At 50.5% G+C, this 22,410-nt stretch overlaps 1 protein-coding gene across 3 annotated transcripts; it reads left to right on the top strand.

The window, feature by feature from the left end:
* The first annotated feature begins 193 nt into the window (after positions 1–193).
* LOC116937320 (uncharacterized) lies at positions 194–14,202 on the top strand. 3 transcript variants are annotated; one of them, XM_076060178.1, is made up of 11 exons: positions 194–335; positions 982–1,180; positions 1,544–1,722; positions 2,495–2,874; positions 3,080–3,245; positions 4,067–4,426; positions 9,116–9,199; positions 9,842–10,187; positions 10,320–10,380; positions 11,417–11,518; positions 11,731–14,202. In XM_076060178.1, exons 1-11 carry the CDS (start codon positions 245–247, stop codon positions 11,776–11,778), a joined length of 2,016 nt encoding a protein of 671 aa, XP_075916293.1. In that variant the 5' UTR covers positions 194–244; the 3' UTR covers positions 11,779–14,202. The 3 variants fall into 3 exon arrangements, with proteins under 3 accessions (XP_075916293.1, XP_075916292.1, XP_075916291.1); XM_076060177.1 differs by having other exon boundaries at positions 8,918–9,199; positions 10,037–10,187; XM_076060176.1 differs by having other exon boundaries at positions 8,918–9,199.
* The last annotated feature ends 8,208 nt before the right edge of the window (positions 14,203–22,410 follow it).

The raw sequence follows: 22,410 nt of genomic DNA, 5'->3' as shown, positions 1-22,410 counted from the left end.
AACAAATCGCCATAATCAATTCCCATGTTATCGAAAATGTATTCGATTCCATTTTACACTCACGACCAACGTCAATTCCAATGCAGTCCCAATAGGGATCGATGCCATCGGCTACATTTTTGACCACTATCGATTCGCATTTGTTATCCCCATAGGAATCGATCCGAATTTTTAATTTAACCTTGAATCGATTTCCTCAGCACGTGACTTGGGTGAGGCGGGCGCGTGGCTGCGTGTGGAGTTAATGGCGATGTCGAAACTCTACAAACTTGGCCTACTCTTCCCCTTCATCCTGCCTCTCCTCCTCCACCACCTTGTCACGTGCAGCAGCCACGGTGAGCAGAGCCCGAAGTGGTCGATAAATCGGGTGCCAGGTTGTGATTGTGTGGAGAGTGGTGGTGCAGTGGTTAGCGCACTGTGTAAGTGTGAGTGGGGAGTGGTGGTACAGTGGTTAGCGCACTGTGTGAGTGTGGAGTGGTGGTGCAGTGGTTAGCGCACTGTGTGTGTGTGGGGAGTGGTGGTGCAGTGGATAGCGCACTGTGTGTGTGTGAGTGGGGAGTGGTGGTGCAGTGGTTAGCGCACTGTGTGTGAGTGTGTGGGGAGTGGTGGTGCAGTGGTTAGCGCACTGTGTGTGAGTGTGTGGGGAGTGGTGGTGCAGTGGTTAGCGCACTGTGAGTGTGTGGGGAGTGGTGGTGCAGTGGTTAGCGCACTGTGTGTGGGGAGTGGTGGTGCAGTGGTTAACGCACTGTGTGTGTGTGGGGAGTGGTGGTGCAGTGGTTAACGCACTGTGTGGGTGTGAGTGGGGAGTGGTGGTGCAGTGGTTAACGCACTGTGTGTGTGGAGTGGTGGTGCAGTGGTTAGCACACTGTGTGTGTAAGTGTGTGGGGAGTGGTGGTGCAGTGGTTAACGCACTGTGTGTGAGTGAGGAGTGGTGGTGCAGTGGTTAGCGCACTCTTGAGTGTTTTTTCTCCATCTGCCCAGCTCCGCTGTTCCCACTGAATGTTCGTTTGGAGTCTCGAGACCTCCTGGCGACCCTTTGCTGGGACCCCGTTGAAGCGGCTCCCAGTGGGGATGGAGGGGATAGACCCCCACTTGTTGATCCTTTAACCATCAACTCGACCACCACGACCACGACCAACTCAACGTTCCTGAATGTTACATACAGAGTTCAGAGCAAACTGTGAGATGCTCACTCACTCAGCCACTCACTCACCAACCCACTCACCCACTCACTAACCCACTCACTTACCCACTCACTCACCAACCCACTCACCCACTCACCAACCCACTCACTCACTCACCAACTCACTCACTCAGCCACTCACTCACCAACCCACTCACTCACCCACTCACTCACCAACCCACTCACCCACTCACTCACCAACCAACTTACCCACTCACCCACTCACTCACCAACCCACTCACCCACCCACTCACTCACCAACCCACTCATCCACCAACCCACTCACACACACACACGTCTCTCTCACCCACTGGCTCCTCACCACCCTCACCACTCCTCCCTGTGTCTCTGTCTGCGCAGCTTCAGACGAGCCCGCTGGCAGACCGTCTGCGCTGCAACAACGGAGACACGGTGCGACGTCTCCTCGGCGCTGGACGATCCCGGTGACCGCTACCTCCTCCGTGTGAGATTCTCCTTCTCATCCTCGCCGTCACGATCCTCACCCTGGGTCGCGGTTGTGGTCCTGCCCTTGATGGAAAGTGAGTGGCACGAGATTGTACATATGCCTGTGTCTCTGTGTGTGTGTCTCTCTGTGTCTCTGTGTGTGTGTCTCTCTCTGTGTCTCTGTGTGTGTGTCTCTCTGTGTCTCTCTCTCTCTGTGTCTCTGTGTGTGTGTGTCTCTCTGTGTCTCTCTTTGTCCGTGTCTGTCTGGTGCTCACTAACAGCACTTGCCCCAACGGTATTTTTCAGGCTACACGGAGGATCTTTGTCATCTTTGTCTGTGTGTGTCGCTGTGTATGTCTGTGACTCTTTCTGCCTGTGTGTGTGTCTTCGGCTCACAAGGGGAGATCACACAAACTCCACTCACTCTGTAGGACAGGGGGAGATCACACAAACTCCACTCACTCACTCTGTAGCACAGGGGGAGATCACACAAACTCCACTCACTCACTCTGTAGGACAGGGGGAGATCACACAAACTCCACTCACTCACTCTGTAGCACAGGGGGAGATCACACAAACTCCACTCACTCACTCTGTAGGACAGGGGGAGATCACACAAACTCCACTCACTCACTCTGTAGGACAGGGGGAGATCACACAAACTCCACTCACACACTCTGTAGAACAGGGGGAGATCACACAAACTCCACACACTCTGTAGGACAGGGGGAGATCACACAAACTCCACTCACACACTCTGTAGGACAGGGGGAGATCACACAAACTGCACTCACTCACTCACTCTGTAGGACAGGGAGAGATCACACAAACATCCCTCGCCATGACCCCCCCTCTCCCGTGTCTCAGCTGTGCTCAGCGCTCCGTCGTTCACCCTGAGGCTCGACAAACTGACGCGGGGGGAGGAGGAGGAGGAGGAGGGCGATGGTGGTGAGGATGAGGATGAGGAGTGCGGTGTTGTGGGTGACGATGAAGACAACGACGATGATGGCTACAGCGACAACGACGACGGCGATGACGATGACCGTGACGGCGGTGACGATGACCGCCGTGATGACGGTGGTCCTGGGGTGGCTGGGGAGTTGGAGGCGGTGGTCGACGGAGAGCCGGAGGTGCGGAAGCTGTCGTTGTTGGTCTCCGTCGGGCGGGGGTGGAGGGCGCTGGTGTCGCACGACGTGAAGTTCCACCATCAGGTTGACATTTCGACAAGAGGCGGCGTTCAACTCACGGTGAGAGATTGCGGGAGTTGTGACGGGGGTCGGGAGGTTGTGGCGGGAGATGTGCGTGGTTGAGTGGGTGGGTGGCGATGCTGCTACTGATGATGATGATACTACCAATGACACTACTACTGATGATGCTACTACTACTGATGATGATGCTGTTGCTGCTACTACTACTGCTGCTACTACTGATGATGATGATGCTTACTGCCAGGAGCGCTTCATCGGATGCCGGTACCAACACCGAATGATGCTTCTGCCGGGACGCGAGGATGAGTACTGTGTCCGCGTGAGAATGGTAGCCGACTTGCCACGGTGGAAGGCAGGGGAGTGGTCTCCACTGTCGTGTGTCTCCGTCCCTCCACCACACAGCACCGTGGGTGAGTGGGTGGCTGGGTGAATGAGTGAGAGGTATTTTTGTGCGTGTGAAGTGGGTCTCTGTGTGAGTAGTCTTGTGGATCTCTATGAGTGGTCTATGGGTCTCTGTGTGAGTAGTCTTGTGGGTCTCTGAGTGGTCTATGGGACTCTGCGTGAGTAGTCTATGAGTTTCTATGAGTAGTCTATGGATTTCGATTTAAAGCTTTCGTGACTGCAAGGATTCATCTTTGGTTCTTTCGGTAAAGTCACCACGTAGAATGAGAATAAAATAAATTGATAAAATAAAATAACACAATAATATTCTCACGACGTTTCGGCCACAACACAAGCGGCCTTCATCAGGTGAAGGGACGAGACTGTCTGGAGGACAGCGCTGGAGCGAACACGAGGACAGCGCTGGAGCGAACACAGCCACGCTCAGACCAGCGCTGTCCTCCAGACAGTCTCGTCCCTTCACCTGATGATGGCCGCTTGTGTTGTGGCCGATACGTCGTAAGAATATTATTGTGTTATTTTATCAATTTATTATTTTATTCTCATTCTACGTGACTTTATCGAAATTACCAAAGAAGATAGTCTATGGGTCTCTATGAGTACTCTATGGATCTCTGCGTAAATAGTCTTGTCGGTCTATAAGTCGTCTATGGGACTCTGCGTGAGTAGTCTATGGGTCTCTATGAGTAGTCTATGGGTCTCTGTGAGTAGTCTATGGGTGTCTGTGTGAGTAGTTTATGGCTCTCTATGAGTAGTCTATGGGTCTCTATGAGTAGTCTATGGGTCTCTATGAGTAGTCTATGGGTCTCTGTGTTGTCTTCCCACCCAGCCCCTCGTGTGGGTGTCGACACGGACGGCCAGGTCACGGCGGTGGTCGGCCAGAAGGTGGCGCTGCTGCGCTGCGTTCTGTGGGGTGCGGCCGTGGTGGTGGTGCAGGCCAACTGGCTGAAGGCCTCCCGTGGCAACGTCTGGGCGGGGGCCAATTTGGCCGCACTCAGCCCGCTGCACGGCACGGCGTACTCCAACTCGTCCCTCGCGGGCCGACTGCGGTTCCGCGTTGGGGGGCCTCCCGGCGACGTCTCGCTGGAGCTGCTGGACGTGCGGGCTGGCGACGGGGGCCTCTTCCTCTGCCACGTGGCCACCTTCCCCCACGACAACTTCGAGGGGAGGGTCAACCTCTCTGTCATCGGTGAGGATTGACACTGCCCCACGCAGAGACCCATAGACTCATCATGCAGAGACCCATAGACTACTCACGCAGACACCCATAGACTACTCACACAGAAACCCATAGACTACTCACACAGACACCCATAGACTACTCACACAGACACCCATAGACTACTCACACAGACACCCATAGACTACTCACACGGACACCCATAGACTACTCACACAGAGATCCATAGACTACTCACACAGACACCCATAGACTACTCACACAGAGACCCATAGACTACTCACACAGACACCCATATACTACTCACACAGACACCCATAGACTACTCACACAGAGACCCATAGACTCACACAGACACCCATAGACTACTCACACAGACACCCATAGACTACTCACACAGAGACCCATAGACTACTCACACAGACACCCATAGACTACTCACACAGAGACCCATAGACTACTCACACAGACACCCATAGACTACTCACACAGACACCCATAGACTACTCACACAGAGACCCATAGACTCACACAGACACCCATAGAATACTCACACAGACACCCATAGACTACTCACACAGAGACCCATAGACTACTCACACAGACACCCATAGACTACTCACACAGAGACCCATAGACTACTCACACAGAGACCCATAGACTCACACAGAGACCCATAGACTACTCACACAGACACCCATAGACTACTCACTCAGAGACCCATAGACTCACACAGAGACCCATAGACTACTCACACAGAGACCCATAGAATACTCACACAGAGACCCATAGACTCATCACACAGAGACCCATAGACTACTCACACAGAGACCCATGGACTACTCACACAGACACCCATAGAATATTTACACAGAGACCCATAGACTACTCACACAGACACCCATAGACTACTCACACAGACACCCATGGACTACTCACAAAGAGACCCATAGACTACTTACACAGAGACCCATAGACTACTCACACAGACACTCATAGACTACTCACACAGAGACCCATAGATTACTCACACAGAGACCCATAGACTCATCACACAGACACCCATAGACTACTCACACAGAGACCCATAGACTCATCACACAGAGACCCATAGACTCACACTGAGACCGATAGACTACTCACACAGACACCCATAGACTACTCACACAGTCACCCATAGACTACTCACACAGAGACCCATAGACTCATCACACAGACACCCATAGACTACTCACACAGAGACCCATAGACTCATCACACAGAGACCCATAGACTCACACAGAGACCCATAGACTCACACAGAGACCCATAGTCTACTCACACAGAGACCCATAGACTCACACAGACACCCATAGACTACTCACACAGAGACCCATGGACTCATCACACAGACACCATAGACTACTCACTCAGAGACCCATAGACTACTCACACAGAGACCCATAGACTCATCACACAGACACCCATAGACTACTCACACAGAGACCCATAGACTCATCACACAGACACTCATAGACTACTCACACAGAGACCCATAGACTCATCACACAGAGACCCATAGACTACTCACACAGAGACCCATAGACTCCTCACACAGACACCCATAGACTACTCACACAGACACCCATAGACTACTCACACAGAGACCCATAGACTACTTACACAGAGACCCATAGACTACTCACACAGACACCCATAGACTACTCACACAGACACCCATAGACTACTCACACAGACACCCATAGACTACTCACACAGACACCCATAGACTACTCACACAGAGACCCATAGACTCACACAGACACCCATAGACTACTCACACAGACACCCATAGACTACTCACACAGAGACCCATAGACTACTCACACAGACACCCATAGACTACTCACACAGAGACCCATAGACTACTCACACAGACACCCATAGACTACTCACACAGACACCCATAGACTACTCACACAGAGACCCATAGACTCACACAGACACCCATAGAATACTCACACAGACACCCATAGACTACTCACACAGAGACCCATAGACTACTCACACAGACACCCATAGACTACTCACACAGAGACCCATAGACTACTCACACAGAGCCCCATAGACTCACACAGAGACCCATAGACTACTCACACAGACACCCATAGACTACTCACTCAGAGACCCATAGACTCACACAGAGACCCATAGACTACTCACACAGAGACCCATAGAATACTCACACAGAGACCCATAGACTCATCACACAGAGACCCATAGACTACTCACACAGAGACCCATGGACTACTCACACAGACACCCATAGAATATTTACACAGAGACCCATAGACTACTCACACAGACACCCATAGACTACTCACACAGACACCCATGGACTACTCACAAAGAGACCCATAGACTACTTACACAGAGACCCATAGACTACTCACACAGACACTCATAGACTACTCACACAGAGACCCATAGATTACTCACACAGAGACCCATAGACTCATCACACAGACACCCATAGACTACTCACACAGAGACCCATAGACTCATCACACAGAGACCCATAGACTCACACTGAGACCGATAGACTACTCACACAGACACCCATAGACTACTCACACAGTCACCCATAGACTACTCACACAGAGACCCATAGACTCATCACACAGACACCCATAGACTACTCACACAGAGACCCATAGACTCATCACACAGAGACCCATAGACTCACACAGAGACCCATAGACTCACACAGAGACCCATAGTCTACTCACACAGAGACCCATAGACTCACACAGACACCCATAGACTACTCACACAGAGACCCATGGACTCATCACACAGACACCATAGACTACTCACTCAGAGACCCATAGACTACTCACACAGAGACCCATAGACTCATCACACAGACACCCATAGACTACTCACACAGAGACCCATAGACTCATCACACAGACACTCATAGACTACTCACACAGAGACCCATAGACTCATCACACAGAGACCCATAGACTACTCACACAGAGACCCATAGACTCCTCACACAGACACCCATAGACTACTCACACAGACACCCATAGACTACTCACACAGAGACCCATAGACTACTTACACAGAGACCCATAGACTACTCACACAGACACCCATAGACTACTCACACAGACACCCATAGACTACTCACACAGAGACCCATAGACTACTCACACAGAGACCCATAGACTCATCACACAGACACCCATAGACTACTCACACAGAGACCCATAGACTCATCACACAGACACCCATAGACTACTCACACAGACACCCATAGACTACTCACACAGAGACCCATAGACTACTCACAGAGAGACCCATAGACTCACACAGAAACCCATAGACTCATCACACAGCCACCCATAGACTACTCACACAGAGACCCATAGACTCACACAGAGACCTATAGACTCATCACACCGAGACCCATAGACTACTCACACAGAGACCCATAGACTCACATGGAGACCCAAAGCTCATTATCTTCTGCAGATGTAGATGCCACTGGTTCTTCACGCTCTGCAGATGTAGATGCCACTGGTTCTTCACGTTCTGCAGATGTAGATGCCACTGGTTCTTCACGCTCTGGAGATGTAGATGCCACTGGTTCTTCACGTTCTACAGATGTAGATGCCGCTGGTTCTTCACGCTCTGCAGATGTAGATGCCGCTGATTCTTCACGTTCTGCAGATGTAGATGCCACTGGTTCTTCACGCTCTGCAGATGTAGATGCCACTGGTTCTTCACGTTCTGCAGATGTAGATGCCACTGGTTCTTCACGTTCTGCAGATGTAGATCCCACTGGTTCTTCACGCTCTGCAGATGTAGATGCCACTGGTTCTTCACGTTCTGCAGATGTAGATGCCACTGGTTCTTCACGTTCTGCAGATGGAGATGCCACTGGTTATTGACGTTCTCTTCACGTTCTGCAGATGTAGATGCCGCTGGTTCTTCACGCTCTGCAGATGTAGATGCCACTGGTTCTTCACGCTCTGCAGATGTAGATGCACTGGTTCTTCACGTTCAGCAGATGTAGATGCCACTGGTTCTTTACGTGCTACAGATGTAGATGCCACTGGTTCTTCACGTTCTGCAGATGTAGATGCCACTGGTTCTTCACGTTCTGCAGATGTAGATCCCACTGGTTCTTCACGCTCTGCAGATGTAGATGCCACTGGTTCTTCACGTTCTGCAGATGTAGATGCCACTGGTTCTTCACGTTCTGCAGATGGAGATGCCACTGGTTATTGACGTTCTCTTCACGTTCTGCAGATGTAGATGCCACTGGTTCTTCACGCTCTGCAGATGTAGATGCCACTGGTTCTTCACGCTCTGCAGATGTAGATGCCACTGGTTCTTCACGTTCAGCAGATGTAGATGCCACTGGTTCTTTACGTGCTACAGATGTACATGTCACTGTTTTTTCGTATTCTGTTGATATTAATGTCACTGGTTCTTCTCGTTTTGCAGATGTAGATGCCACTGGTTCTTCACCTTTTGGAGATGTAGATGCCACTGGTTCTTCACCTTCTGGAGATGTAGATGCCACTGGTTCTTCACGTTCTACAGATGTAGATGCCACTGGTTCTTCACGCTCTGCAGATGTAGATGCCACTGGTTCTTCACGTTCTACAGATGTAAATGCCACTGGTTCTTCACGTTCTACAGATGTAGATGCCACCACCGCCGTCTGTTGCACGCCGGTTGAACTCACGACTTTCGGTCCGAACAGGCAACTGGACACACGAACAGGTTTGTTCGCATCTCTGAATGTTGCATGTGTGTGTGTCCGTGTACGTGTGTGTGTGTGTGTGTGCGTGTACGTGTGGGTGTGTGTGTGTGGGTGTGTGTGTGTCCGTGGACGTGTGTGTGTGTTGGTTTGTGTGTGTTGGTGCGTGTGTGCGTGTCCGTGTGTGTGTCCGTGTGTGTGTGCATGCATGTCTGTTCGTGTGTGTGTGTGCGTGTGCGTGTCTGTCCGTGTGCGTGTGCATGCATGTGTGTGTGCGTGTGTGTGCGTGTGTGTCCGTGTGCGTGTGTGTGCGTGTGTGTGTGTTCGTGTGTGTGTGTTGGTGCGTGTGTGTACGTGTGTGTGTGTTGGTGCGTGTGTGCGTGTCCGTGTGTGTGTGCATGCATGTCTGTTCGTGTGTGTGTGCGTGTCTGTCCGTGTGCGTGTGCATGCATGTGTGTGTGTGTGCGTGTGTGTCCGTGTGTGCGTGTGTGTTCGTGTGTGTGTGTCCGTGTGTGTGTTCGTGTGCATGTGTGTGTGTGTGTGTCCATGTGCATGTGTGTGTATTGCGTGTGTGTGTGTCCCTGTTCTGGCCACCCATCCCCTCGTTTGTCACAATCACGGCCTTCACAGCTGCTGATACTCGCTAACAGCACCCGCCCTGACAGTCCGCCAGGGCCTTCATGGGGGAACTTTGTCTCCGTCCGTCCCTCCGTCTCGCTCCCTCGACCCGCAACGCCCGGGTGCGAGCGCCGCGAGCCTCAAAGCGCACCTAGCCTGGCGCGTGTGGTCATCGCGGCGGTTGTTGTCGTCGTGCTACGGCGGCACGCTGACGCCACGCGGGGGACCGTTTGGCCACGCAGAGAATTCTGCGGCGGCAGCGGCGGCGGGCCGGGCCAGCTGGGCCGCTCCGGCCGCGATCCTCGCCGTGTCCCTCGCCCTGGTGGCCACGCTGCTGCTGCTCTACCGCCACCGCCGTCAGGGTCAGCGTCGTCACGAGCCCTGGGGCCCCTCGTGAGTCGCTCGCTTCTCTCGGACGTCGGGCGGACGTCGGCGGTGCCCGCGGGGTCGTCTGTGTGACGACCTGCCGCTGTGCCCCCCCCCCACCACTACCCCACCACCCCCCCACTACCCACATGCGTGCAGGGAGGATCCCCCCACGCTCCCCAAGGCACCGCAGAGAAACGCGGCGGGCGACCGTGGCTCCGTGAGTGGCACACCGCCAGGACACAGAGGCCCAGTCCATCCGTGTCTCTCTCCGTATTCTGTGTAGTGTGTAGTGTAGTGTATAGTAGTGTAGTGTATAGTAGTGTAGTGTATAGTGTAGTATATAGTAGTGTAGTGTATATACAGAGACACAGTTAGACTCGACCTAAAGCTTTCGTGACTGCAGGAATTCATTTTCTTTGGGTCTTTCGGTAAAGTTGTGCCCACTTTGTTTATGACCCTTGGACTACACCCAACTTTAAAACTTTAAAACAGCCTGCTGCTTCAGCGGCTTTCATCCCCCTCTTTTCTCCTCCTGATGACGATTGCCAAAATAATACCCACAGACTCACCACACAGAGACCCATAGACTCACCACACAGAGACCCACAGACTCACCACACAGAGACCCATAGACTCACCACACAGAGACCCACAGACTCACCGCACAGAGACCCATAGACTCACCACACAGAGACCCACAGACTCACACAGAGACCGACAGACTCACCACACAGAGACCCACAGACTCACCACACAGAGACCCATAGACTCACCACACAGAGAGACCCACAGACTCACCACACAGAGACCCATAGACTCACCACACAGAGACCCACAGACTCACCACACAGAGACCCATAGACTCACCACACAGAGACCCACAGACTCACACAGAGACCCACAGACTCACCACACAGAGACCCACAGACTCACCACACAGAGACCCATAGACTCACCACACAGAGAGACCCACAGACTCACCACACAGAGACCCACAGACTCACCACACAGCGACCCACAGACTCACCACACAGAGACGCATAGACTCACCACACAGAGACCCACAGACTCACCATACAGAGACCCACAGACTCACCACACACAGAGACCCACAGACTCACCACACAGAGACCCATAGATTCACCACACAGAGACCCACAGACTCACCATACAGAGACCCACAGACTCACCACACACAGAGACCCACAGATTCACCACACACTGTGCGTGTTGTGGGGATGCTCCGTGTGTAGTTGCTAACGCTAGAGAGTGGCAACAAGGCGGATGAAGGGCTGCACGAGTTGCCACCGCAGCCTCAGCACCAAGACAGCGGAGCTGGAAGCTACGACTACGCGGTGAGGAGGGGTGGGTGGTGAGTGAGCGGTGAGCGAGCGGTGAGCGGTGAGCGAGCGAGCGGTGAGCGGTGAGCGAGCGAGCGGTGAGCGAGTGTCCGCCCACATCACCGATGCTCCTGCTTAGGCTGAGTGAGCGATCCGCTTCTGGCCACCCCAGGGGGGGGGTGGGTGGGGTCGGTCACCGTCTCTCTAATTTATTCCGACCCCCGCAGGTTTTCAAAGACGAAGATGACGACGAGGCGAGGGAGGAAGATTTTTGAGAAGCGGCTCGGGGTGGGGGGGGGAGGAGCGAGAGTGCTTCACCTTGCCGTGCTCCACCTTGCCGTGCTCCACCTTGCCGCGCCCCATCTTGCCGTGGTTGCCGGGGCAACGCCGGGGCTTGTCGCTTCGCGAGCGGGTGAACCCCCCCCGAAAGAACCAAGAAGATTTGTTGTTGTTGTTTGATCCCAACTGAATTTCGATTTAAAGCTTTCATGACTGCAATGATTCATCTTGTTTGGTTCTTTCGGTAAAGTCACGTAGAATGAGAATAAAATAATAAATTGATAAAATAAAATAACAATAATATTCTCACGACGTTTCGGCCACAACACATCGGACCTGGATCTTGTGTTTATTCAGGATTTTGGAGATCTTTTTAGTGACCCCTGCAATGTAGGGTAAGGTGATGGTTCAACACAGTACATAAAATCCGTGATTTAGTTCCATCTGTAAAAGATGCTGTTCCAGACATACAGTACCCGGGCGTTTACAAACTAAAGTGCCTCTGTGGTAGTAGCTACATTGGAGAAACCAAAAGACATATCTCGGACCGCATCCGCGAACATAAAGCAGACTTGAAACACGGTAGGACGAACTCCTCTGCCGTGGCAGATCACTGTTATAATTCAGTGGGCTCACATGACATTGACTTCTCCAAGACGGAGGTTCTTTGCAAACCAACCGGCTACCATGAGAGATTCGTTCATGAGGCCATTCACATATACAAGCACAGAGACAATTTCAACCGAGAAGATGGATTCAGGCTTAGTAACCACTGGAAAGATGTTTTAAATCATTTCTGTTCTTAATTAATTGTATTTTTACGATGACCTTCAGACCGCAGCTCTTTCGCCAGCATTGCCTCTTAATTCCTCTCACACCATGGTTAATGGTATAGTTTTACAACATGGAGTATACTAGGGCCTCGCAGCTGTCTCTCTCCCCCTCCTCTGTTCCGACCATGGACGAACTCGTCCGTCTGAACGGGGCCCGTAGCTATCCGTGGTGCTGAAATTTGAGGGTAAGAATCCACCCATTTTTTCGCCATATAGCATTGTGATATATAACGACTTATTGTTGGTAGCTTAGCTGATTGGAGAATATAGAGTTTATTGATAACATGAAGGTAATTTATATTTTAGTTTTTATTGGTTCACTATATAGTACTGTGAATAGCTCAGATGTGTAGTCATTTCTGTGACCAGTCACTAGCTAATCACTCAGTTATTTCAATGCTAAATTCGCCTAGTTATTTCAATGCTAAATTCTCCTGTTTGATTTGTACTAAGTGCCTCGGTGAATGTGTATGCTCTGACTTTAACGTAGCTATTTCTGTAGCAGCTACAAGCTAATCACTCAGCTATTTCAATGCTAAATTCTATGCTAATTCCATTGTCAAGGGGTGCCTCTGCGGATGTGTATGCCTTAACTTAGCTATTTCAATGCTAAATTCTATGCTAATTCCTTTAACAATGGGTGCCTCTGCGGATGTGTATGCTTTAACTTTTAACATAGCTATTTCTGTGACCAGCCACAAGCTAATCATTCAGCCATTTCAATGCTAAATTATATGCTAATTCCTTTGTCAAGGCGCTTTGTTCCTCTCACACAGCTTAAAGGCCGTGATCTGAACGTGGCTCTTTCACTCCAGCGCTGTCCTACCAGACAGTCTCGCCCCTTCACCTGATGAAGGCCGCTTGTGTTGTGGCCGAAACGTCGTGAGAATATTATTGTGTTATTTTATTTTATCAATTTATTATTTTATTCTCATTCTACGTGACTTTACCGAAAGAACCAAAGAAGATGATCCCAACTGAGCGATGTTTTTCAGCATTGGGGGATATTTGCCTCGTGCCGGTTACAATCGGTGCCCCGAGTTTGGTTTTTCACTTTTTTTTGGGGGTGGGAATTTTGTTTTACGAGCTCTCTGTTACCGGACGCAGTTTTTTGTTATTTTATTTTAGTCTTCGCGACGGTCTCTCACCTCCCAGCGCTTTCCCCCGGCGTTGGTGTGCCGCTGGACGGGAGGCGACTGGGCGTGGTGCCAGGGAGCCAGGTGAGAGGGGGGTGGGGGGGTGGGGGGAGAATTTAAATTCGCCTTCGCGTGGCCGGGGGTCAACGAGCGGCGAAATCGGCACGGTCCGTCACGACGTCCGGCACCGAGAGGGAGTTCCGCGTGTTTATATTATTGTTTTACCGGGGCGACAAGCGGCGTCACGATGGCGCGTACAACGCCGTGAGCCTTCGTGCGCCACGTCAGCGTCCCGGTTTTTTTATTTCTCCCTGAACCCGGCCAGTTTCATCGGCCGCTCCCACGATGCCGCGGCACTTTCGTAGTTTGACGCTGTTGGTTTTCGGCGAGCCGATATCAGCCGGGTTAGATTGTGTGAATGAATAAATGCACAAATGTGGCTGTCGCCTGACGAAGCTGGTTGTTGTGATTGCTGGCGAAATGTCACGGTGTCCAGAGTGCAAATGTTGTTGCTTGGCTCGCTAACCCACCAGTGTGATGTGCTAGTGTACTACACTACACTACACACTACACTATGCATTACACTATGCACTACACTATATATACTACACTATACTGTACACTACACTATACACTACACTATACATTACACTATACACTACACTATACACTACACTATACAATACACTGTACACTACACACTACACTATACACTACTATACACTACACGATACACTACACTATACACTACACCAGTGGTTCTTAACCTTGTTGGAGGTACCGAACCCCACCAGTTTCATATGCGCATTCACCGAACCCCTCTTTAGTGAAAAATAAAATGTGATTTTTTTTCAAATTCAAGACATAGATATGTTTTTTACTGGTACACAAAATGAGCCGTGCATGAGCATTACCTTGTTCAAAGAATAAAACCAACACAATGCATAAACTCACAACAAATTACATACCTGGAAATCAATGTGACTTCTGCTGTTGCCTTTGAGAGATCAGTTCAGATATGCGTGGCTTCACCTTGGCAAGTGCCACTCTCATGTCATTTTCACAGCAAAGTCTGTTCCTTTTCTTCGTTTTTATGTCCAGCATCCTCGAAAAGGATTGCTCACAAAGATATGTTGTAACAAATGGTATAAAAAAATCCAGGGCTTTCTTAGCAATAACTGGATACTTGTGCATTTGTCGACACCAAAACTTTGAGAGCGTTGTTGTTCTGAAGAGTTGCTGTTGAACCTGGCTCTGCTGAATTTCAATGATTTCGTCGAGGAATTCATCATTGACATCTGTTTCAACAGCAAACGTGAACAGCTGTCTCACCCATGCTGGATATGACTCTCTTGTAGGGAAATATCCGTCGAGAGACTTTGCAAGCTCATCTAAGTGCGTAGCAATTGTTTGCTTTAGTTCCGTGGATACAGAAATATCTCCGATTCCAGACACATCTTCGATCTTACTTGCACAGTCGTCCAGAAGCGGGAAGTTTGCGAAGTTATTGTTCTCTGTTCGTCGTTTCCATAACGGTAGCTTTTTTTGAAAAGCCTTCAGGTGTTCTTCCGCTTCCATGATATTGACTCCACCACCCTGCATCTGCTGATTGAGATGATTGAGAGCTGCGAATATATCAGCCATGTACGCTAAAATGAGAATGAACTCAGGATTTTTGAAGCAATCTGCATGGCAGTGTTGGTGCTCTTGCAAAAACAGGGCTAATTCCACACGCATGGCAAAAACACGATTCAGCACCTGTCCCCGGGATAACCACCGAATATTAGAATGGAGCAGAAGTACCTCAAATTCAGAGCCCATTTCTTTACACAGCTCACTGAAGATGCGGTGCCTCAGAGCACTTTTTCGCACATAGTTCACACATTCCACCACAGTTTTTAATACTTCTGCCATTTTTGGAGGTAAGGTTTTTGTTGCCAACGCATGCCTGTGCAGAATACAATGCGTCACAATGATGTGTGGTGCATCGGCCTTTACTAGCGCACCAAAACCAGACTTTCTTCCCAGCATGACTGGAGCTCCGTCCGTACAAACTGCAGAAACCATATCCCATGAAAGATTGTTGTCTCTGAAGAAGTCATCCACAAGCTTCTTCACATCGGCTGCCTTCGTTGTTGTTGTAAGAGGCTTACAAAATAAAAACTTCTTTTATCATGTCGTCTTTCACATAGCGTACAAAAACAGCAAGCTGGCTTAGATCAGGAGCGTCTGTGGTTTCGTCGAGTTGAAGGCTGAATTTTGCCGGGCTTGAAATCAGATCCGCGACTACTTGAGCCAAGATGTCTTTACTCATGTCTTCTATTCTGTCACTGACGGTGTCATTTGAAAGGGGAATTTGTGATAATTTACCTTCGGCCGCTGTTCCGAGTATCAGATTCGCCATCTTTAATGCAGCTGGTTTCACAAGTGTTTCACCAATGGTGTGTGGCTTGCCCTGCTTTGCGATCAGGTAAGCAACTTCGTACGATGCTGTCAGGATCGGTTTGTTAACAGGTACAAATCCAAGAGCAGGCAGAGTGGCCCTTTCATCGAATCTGGCTCTCTTCACCCTGAATTCAGCAAGTGTTGTGTTCTTGTATTCCCCGTCTCCATGCAGCTTCAAGAAGTGTTCCTTTAGTTTTGCCGGTGCAAGACTAGAGTTGCTCAACTTGGCGTTGCAAATCATGCAGATAGGACGCTCACTCCCATCACGTTCCGTGATACATGAGAATCCATGTTGTACATATTCGTCCGACCACTTTCTTCTTTTGCCCGACAGTATGGATAAAATATTAAAGAAATCACACGACGTACGACAACAACAGTCACACGTTGACTACTGAGTACGCACTAAATTCCCCGCAGCGCTGATTGGCCAAGCAGTGTAGCATGATCATCTGCAGCCAGTGATGGCCAAGCGGGCCGTGTGTGTCATCACAAATTTACACAATAATTCAAGTGTGTCCGGACCTCCGTGGCGGGGGCTCTGCCGAACCCCTGAGATCGACTCACCGAACCCCTGGGGTTCGATCGAACCCAGGTTAAGAACCACTGCACTACACTATACACTATACACTACACCATACACTACACTATACACAGGTTGAAATTGTGTCTGCTGTGTATATGGATGGCTTCATGAACGAATCTTTGTTGATGGCCATCGTCTTAGAGAAATCAACTTCGTGTGAGCCAGCCGTAGTATTAAAATAATCATCAGCCACGGTAGAAGCGTTGGTCCTACCGTGTTACCAAATCTGCCTTCTGCTCACGAACACGGTCTGAGACACGTCGCTTAGTTTCCCCAATGTAACTGCAGACACAGCTTAGTTTGTAGACGCCGGGATATTGCATGTCAGGAATCTTGTCTTTCACAGATGGGATCAGATCGCGAATTTTATGTACTGTGTTAAATCGTACCTGGATCTTGTGTTTGTTCATGATTTTGGAAATCCTTTTGGTTACCCCTGCTATGTATGGCAGGGTGATGGTTTTTATTGGATCCTCAGATGGCTCCTTCCTCACGTACTCTTTGGTTCTATTCGGTAAAGTCACGTAGGTTAAAAAAATAAAACAACAAAAATCACGACGTTTCGGCCACAACACAAGCGGCCTTCATCAGGTGAAGGGACCGGGCTGTCTCGAGGACAGAGCTGGAGTGAAACACAGCCACGCTCAGACCGCGACCTTTAAGCTGTGTGCGAGGAAACAAGGTGCCTTGACAAAGGAATTAGCGTAAAAAAATAGCATTTGATTGGCCGACTTAGCATGATGAATGGTGTACATGCGGGTGCACATGCCGGTTGGCGCGGGGGGGGGGGGGGAGTTTACATATTGATGGTGTGAAAAGAGAATTTTTAAGAACTGCGAAAGTTTGGGGTACCACTACTTTGCGGATTGTGTAGTCAGACAATCCATTCGCCTTGAGGGCTTGGTGTACGTGTTTTGAGTTCACTGGTCAGGCGTTCGTGGCCGGAGATGCACTGAGCTCTGTGGTGTAGCGTTTTGACGAGGAAATTCTTCCGGGATGGATGGTGCTGGGATTCGGGTTTTAGGTAGCCGTCAGTCTGGGTTACTCTCCTGTAGACAGAATGGCTCATTGAGCCATCTGGTCTCTCTTTGATTGAGACATACAAGAAAGGTAGCATGCCATCCGTTTCTACCTCCGTGGTGAATTTGATGGCTGGGTTTATGGAATTGATGTGGTTGAGGAATTTTATTTTGAGCCGGTTGGCCATGTGGCCAGATGACAAACGTGTCATCCACATAGCTCTTCCACAAGGACGGACGTAGAGTGGATGCCTGGATGGCGTCCGTCTCAAAAATTTTCCATGAAAACATTGGCCACAACCGGTAATAAGGGAGAACCCATAGGGGTGCCTTCAACTTGTTTGTCGAATGTTCCATTCCGGGTGAGTATTGGTGAGGCAGTGTCTCGCCAGGACCGGTACATCGGCATTCAATCCTCGTTGGACCAAATCCTCAATGATTGCAATGGGTATCGGGCACAGGAACTTTGGTGAACAAAGAAACTACATCGAAACTGACGAGTAAGTCACCTGGGAACAGTGAGATGTCTTTCATTGACGATACCAGGTGAGCTGAGTTAAGTACAGAAGAGGTGGTCTTACCAGTGAATGGCTGAAGGTCTCAGATATCGGGCCAGTTCGTAGGTGGGTGAGCCAATGGTGGAGACGATGGGATGGAGTGGTGTACCTTCTTTATGGATTTTTGGTAAGCCATATAATCTGGGTGGTCTAGCAGCAGAAGGTTTTAAGAAAAACCGTTTTGGTCTGTTCAATTAATGAAGCTGAATCAGTGATGATGCTGTTCGTTTTTGTAACGAGGCTGTTGGTGGGATCTCTTTAAATTTTTTGTGTAGCTACCATCATTAAGTAGCTCCTGAATTGTTATTGTTCTATGTGATTTTGTCCATGATGACCGTGGCATTGCCCTTATCGGCTGAGAGGATCACGATATCATCTCTCTTTTTCAATTGAGATTATACATGTATTTATTTACTGCCAAGATGGCGCCGATGATGGCAGCCTCGGCCGGTTGGTGCGCCCTGTTTTGTCCAGTTTTGTCTTGAGAGGGGCTTGCTGTTCAACACACTCGTGCTGGTGAGAGAGGCCTGCTGTTCATCACACCCGTGCTGGTGAGAGAGGCCTGCTGTTCAGTACACCCGTGTTGAGGGGCCTGCTGTTCAGCACACCCTTGCTGGTGAGAGAGGCTTGCTGTTGAGAGGCCTGCTGTTCAGCACACCCGTGCTGGTGAGAGAGGCCTGCTGTTGAGGGGCCTGCTTTTCAGCACACCCGTGCTGGTGAGAGGGGCCTGCTGTTCAACACACCCGTGTTGAGGGGCCTGCTGTTCAGCACACCCGTGCTGGTGAGAGAGGCCTGCTGTTCATCACATCCGTGTTGGTGAGAGGGGCCTGCTGTTCAGCACAACCGTGCTGGTGAGAGAGGCCTGCTGTTCAGCACACCCGTGTTGAGGGGCCTGCTTTTCAGCACACCCGTGTTGGTGAGAGAGGCCTGCTGTTCAGCACACCCGTGCTGGTGAGAGAGGCCTACTGTTGAGGGGCCTACTGTTCAGCACACCCGTGCTGGTGAGAGAGGCCTGCTGTTCAGCACACCCGTGTTGAGGGGCCTGCTGTTCAGCACACCCGTGCTGGTGAGAGGGGCCTGCTGTTGAGGGGCCTACTGTTCAGCACACCCGTGTTGGTGAGAGAGGCCTGCTGTTCAGCACACCCGTGCTGGTGAGAGAGGCCTGCTGTTCAGCACACCCGTGTTGAGGGGCCTACTGTTTAGCACACCCGTGCTGGTGAGAGGGGCCTGCTGTTCAACACACCCGTGCTGGTGAGAGGGGCCTACTGTTCAGCACACCCGTGCTGGTGAGAGGGGCCTGCTGGTCAACACACCCGTGCTGGTGAGAGGGGCCTGCTGTTCAACACACCCGTGCTGGTGAGAGGGGCCTGCTGTTCAACACACCCGTGCTGGTGAGAGGGGCCTGCTGTTCAACACACCCGTGCTGGTGAGAGGGGCCTGCTGTTCAACACACCCGTGCTGGTGAGAGAGGCCTACTATTCATCACACCCGTGCTGGTGAGAGGGGCGTGCTGTTCAGCACACCCGTGCTGGTGCGAAGATGGCGCTGATGATGGTAGCCTCAGCCGGTCGGTGCGCCCTGTTTTGTCTTGTTTTGTATGTCAATTCAGTGTTTTGCCAAGATTTTCGGAGTTCTCTAACAAGAGACGAACTTTTAAATATCAGGGAAACAACTCCTGTGGATTTAATTCCTACTTTTCTGCTTCCAGCGGCAGAATTAGTAGGCATTCTAGTCAATGCCGCGCTAGGCTTTGCTCAAGCAACGAAACGCCGCCCAAGGGGTAAACGGTCGGGGGCTCTAGTACGGCTACGCGGAATCCGAACAGTGCTGCCGAGCTTTTTCCTCTCCAATGTACGTTCACTGTACAACAAAATGGATGAACTTCAGCTACTGATGGTAAAAAACAAAGACTTTCTTTCAGCTTCTACATTGTGCTTCACGGAAACATGGCTGTGTGATTTGATTCCGGACACTTCGCTACAACTAGCAGGATTCCATCTTGTAAGATCGGATCGTGACATAGCACTCTCCGGCAAGACGAAAGGCAGTGGTATTTGTTTTTACATTAACAGTGGCTGGTGTGTAGATGTCACAGTGATTCTGCAACATTGTTCTCCACTCCTTGAATCAATTTTTATAACCTGTAAACCGTTTTACTCGCCTCGCGAGTTCGCGTCGCTCATTTTGGTCGGAGTTTATTTGCCGCCTTGTCCTCAGGTTAAAGAGGCCCAACGCATGCTCGCCGATCAGATTCTGAGTGTGGAGCGAGCAAATCCAGATTCGTTGGTTATCTTACTTGGCGACTTTAACAAAGGTAATCTCAGCCACGAACTCCCCAAATACATACAATTCATTAAATGCCCAACCAGAGAAGGGAACACTCTGGATCACTGCTACACTACAGTCAGTAGAGCCTACCACGCCGTCCCCCGAGCAGCACTAGGACACTCTGACCATGCCATGGTCCACCTGATTCCTGCATACAGGCAGAAACTAAAACTCTGTAAACCTGCTGTGAGGACATCTAAACAGTGGACCAGTGAGGCTGTGGAAGATTTGCGGGCGTGCTTAGATTGTACTGACTGGGATATGTTCACGACTGCTACTAATAGTCTGGATGAACTCACAGAGGCTGTGACGTCCTACATCAGCTTCTGTGAGGACTGCTGTATCCCAACACGTACCAGGGTGAACTTTAACAACAATAAGCCCTGGTTCTCAGCAAAGCTCAGAAGGTTGAGGTTAGAGAAGGAGGAAGCATTTAGGAGTGGAGATAGAGACAGATTCAAGGAGTCGAAGAACAGGTTTAGCAAAGCGGTGAGAGAGGCTAAACGACTGTACTCAGAGAGACTAAAACACCAGTTCTCTACAAAAGACGCTGCTTCTGTCTGGAGAGGGCTCAGGCAGATCACCAACTACAAACCCAGAGCCCCCCACACCACTAACGACTCCCGCCTAGCCAACGACCTGAACGAGTTCTACTGTAGATTTGAAAGACAATTGGACTGTCCTGAACCACCCCTTATGACCCAAGAGGCCCCATCCCCCACCAATACTACAGAGACGACTATCTCCCTTCAAGAGGGAGAAGTTAATAGACTTTTCAAGAGGCAGAATCCACGCAAAGCAGCCGGGCCAGACTCTGTCTCTCCAGCCACCCTCAGGCACTGCGCTGACCAGCTGTCTCCGGTGTTCACCAACATCTTTAACACCTCCCTGGAGACATGCCATGTACCAGCCTGTCTCAAGTCCTCCACCATCATCCCTGTGCCCAAAAAGCTAAGGCCAACAGGACTAAATGATTACAGACCGGTCGCCCTTACATCTGTGGTAATGAAGTCTTTTGAGCGCCTGGTCCTGGCACACCTCAAAGCCATCACAGACCCTCTCCTGGACCCCCTTCAGTTTGCCTACAGAGCCAACAGGTCTGTGGACGATACAGTTAACATGGCCCTCCACTTCACCCTACAGCATCTGGACGCCCCAGCATCCTACGCCAGGATCCTGTTTGTGGACTTCAGCTCTGCCTTCAACACCATCATCCCTGCCCTGCTTCAGGACAAGCTCTTCCAGCTGAACGTGCCATACACCACCTGTAAATGGATCACAGACTTCCTGTCTGACAGGAAGCAGTGCGTTAAGCTGGGAACACAAGTCTCTGACTCCAGGTCCATCAGCACCGGAACTCCTCAGGGCTGCGTCCTTTCCCCTCTGCTCTTCTCCCTGTATACCAACAGCTGCACCTCCAATCATTTGTCCGTCAAACTATTGAAGTTTGCGGATGACACCACCCTCATTGGGCTGATCTCTGGTGGGGATGAGTCTGACTATAGGTGGGAAGCTGACAATCTGGTGACCTGGTGTAGCCAGAACAACTTAGAGCTAAATGCTCTAAAGACAGTTGAGATGGTTGTGGACTTCAGGAAGAATACAGCACCACTCACCCCCATCACCCTGTTAAACTCCCCAGTCAAAATTGTAGAGTCCTTCCGCTTCCTGGGCACTATTCTCTCCCGGGACCTTAAGTGGGAATTGAACATCAGCTCCCTCAC

This window comes from Petromyzon marinus, unplaced genomic scaffold (genome assembly GCF_048934315.1).
Source record: "Petromyzon marinus isolate PM22_M1 ecotype Great Lakes invasive population unplaced genomic scaffold, UKy_Petmar_22M1.pri1.0 PM_G_Scaffold_167, whole genome shotgun sequence".
Classification (NCBI taxonomy): domain Eukaryota; kingdom Metazoa; phylum Chordata; class Hyperoartia; order Petromyzontiformes; family Petromyzontidae; genus Petromyzon; species Petromyzon marinus.
The sequence above is the reverse complement of the archived record's forward strand: the minus strand, read 5'-3'. Positions and strand labels throughout refer to the sequence as shown.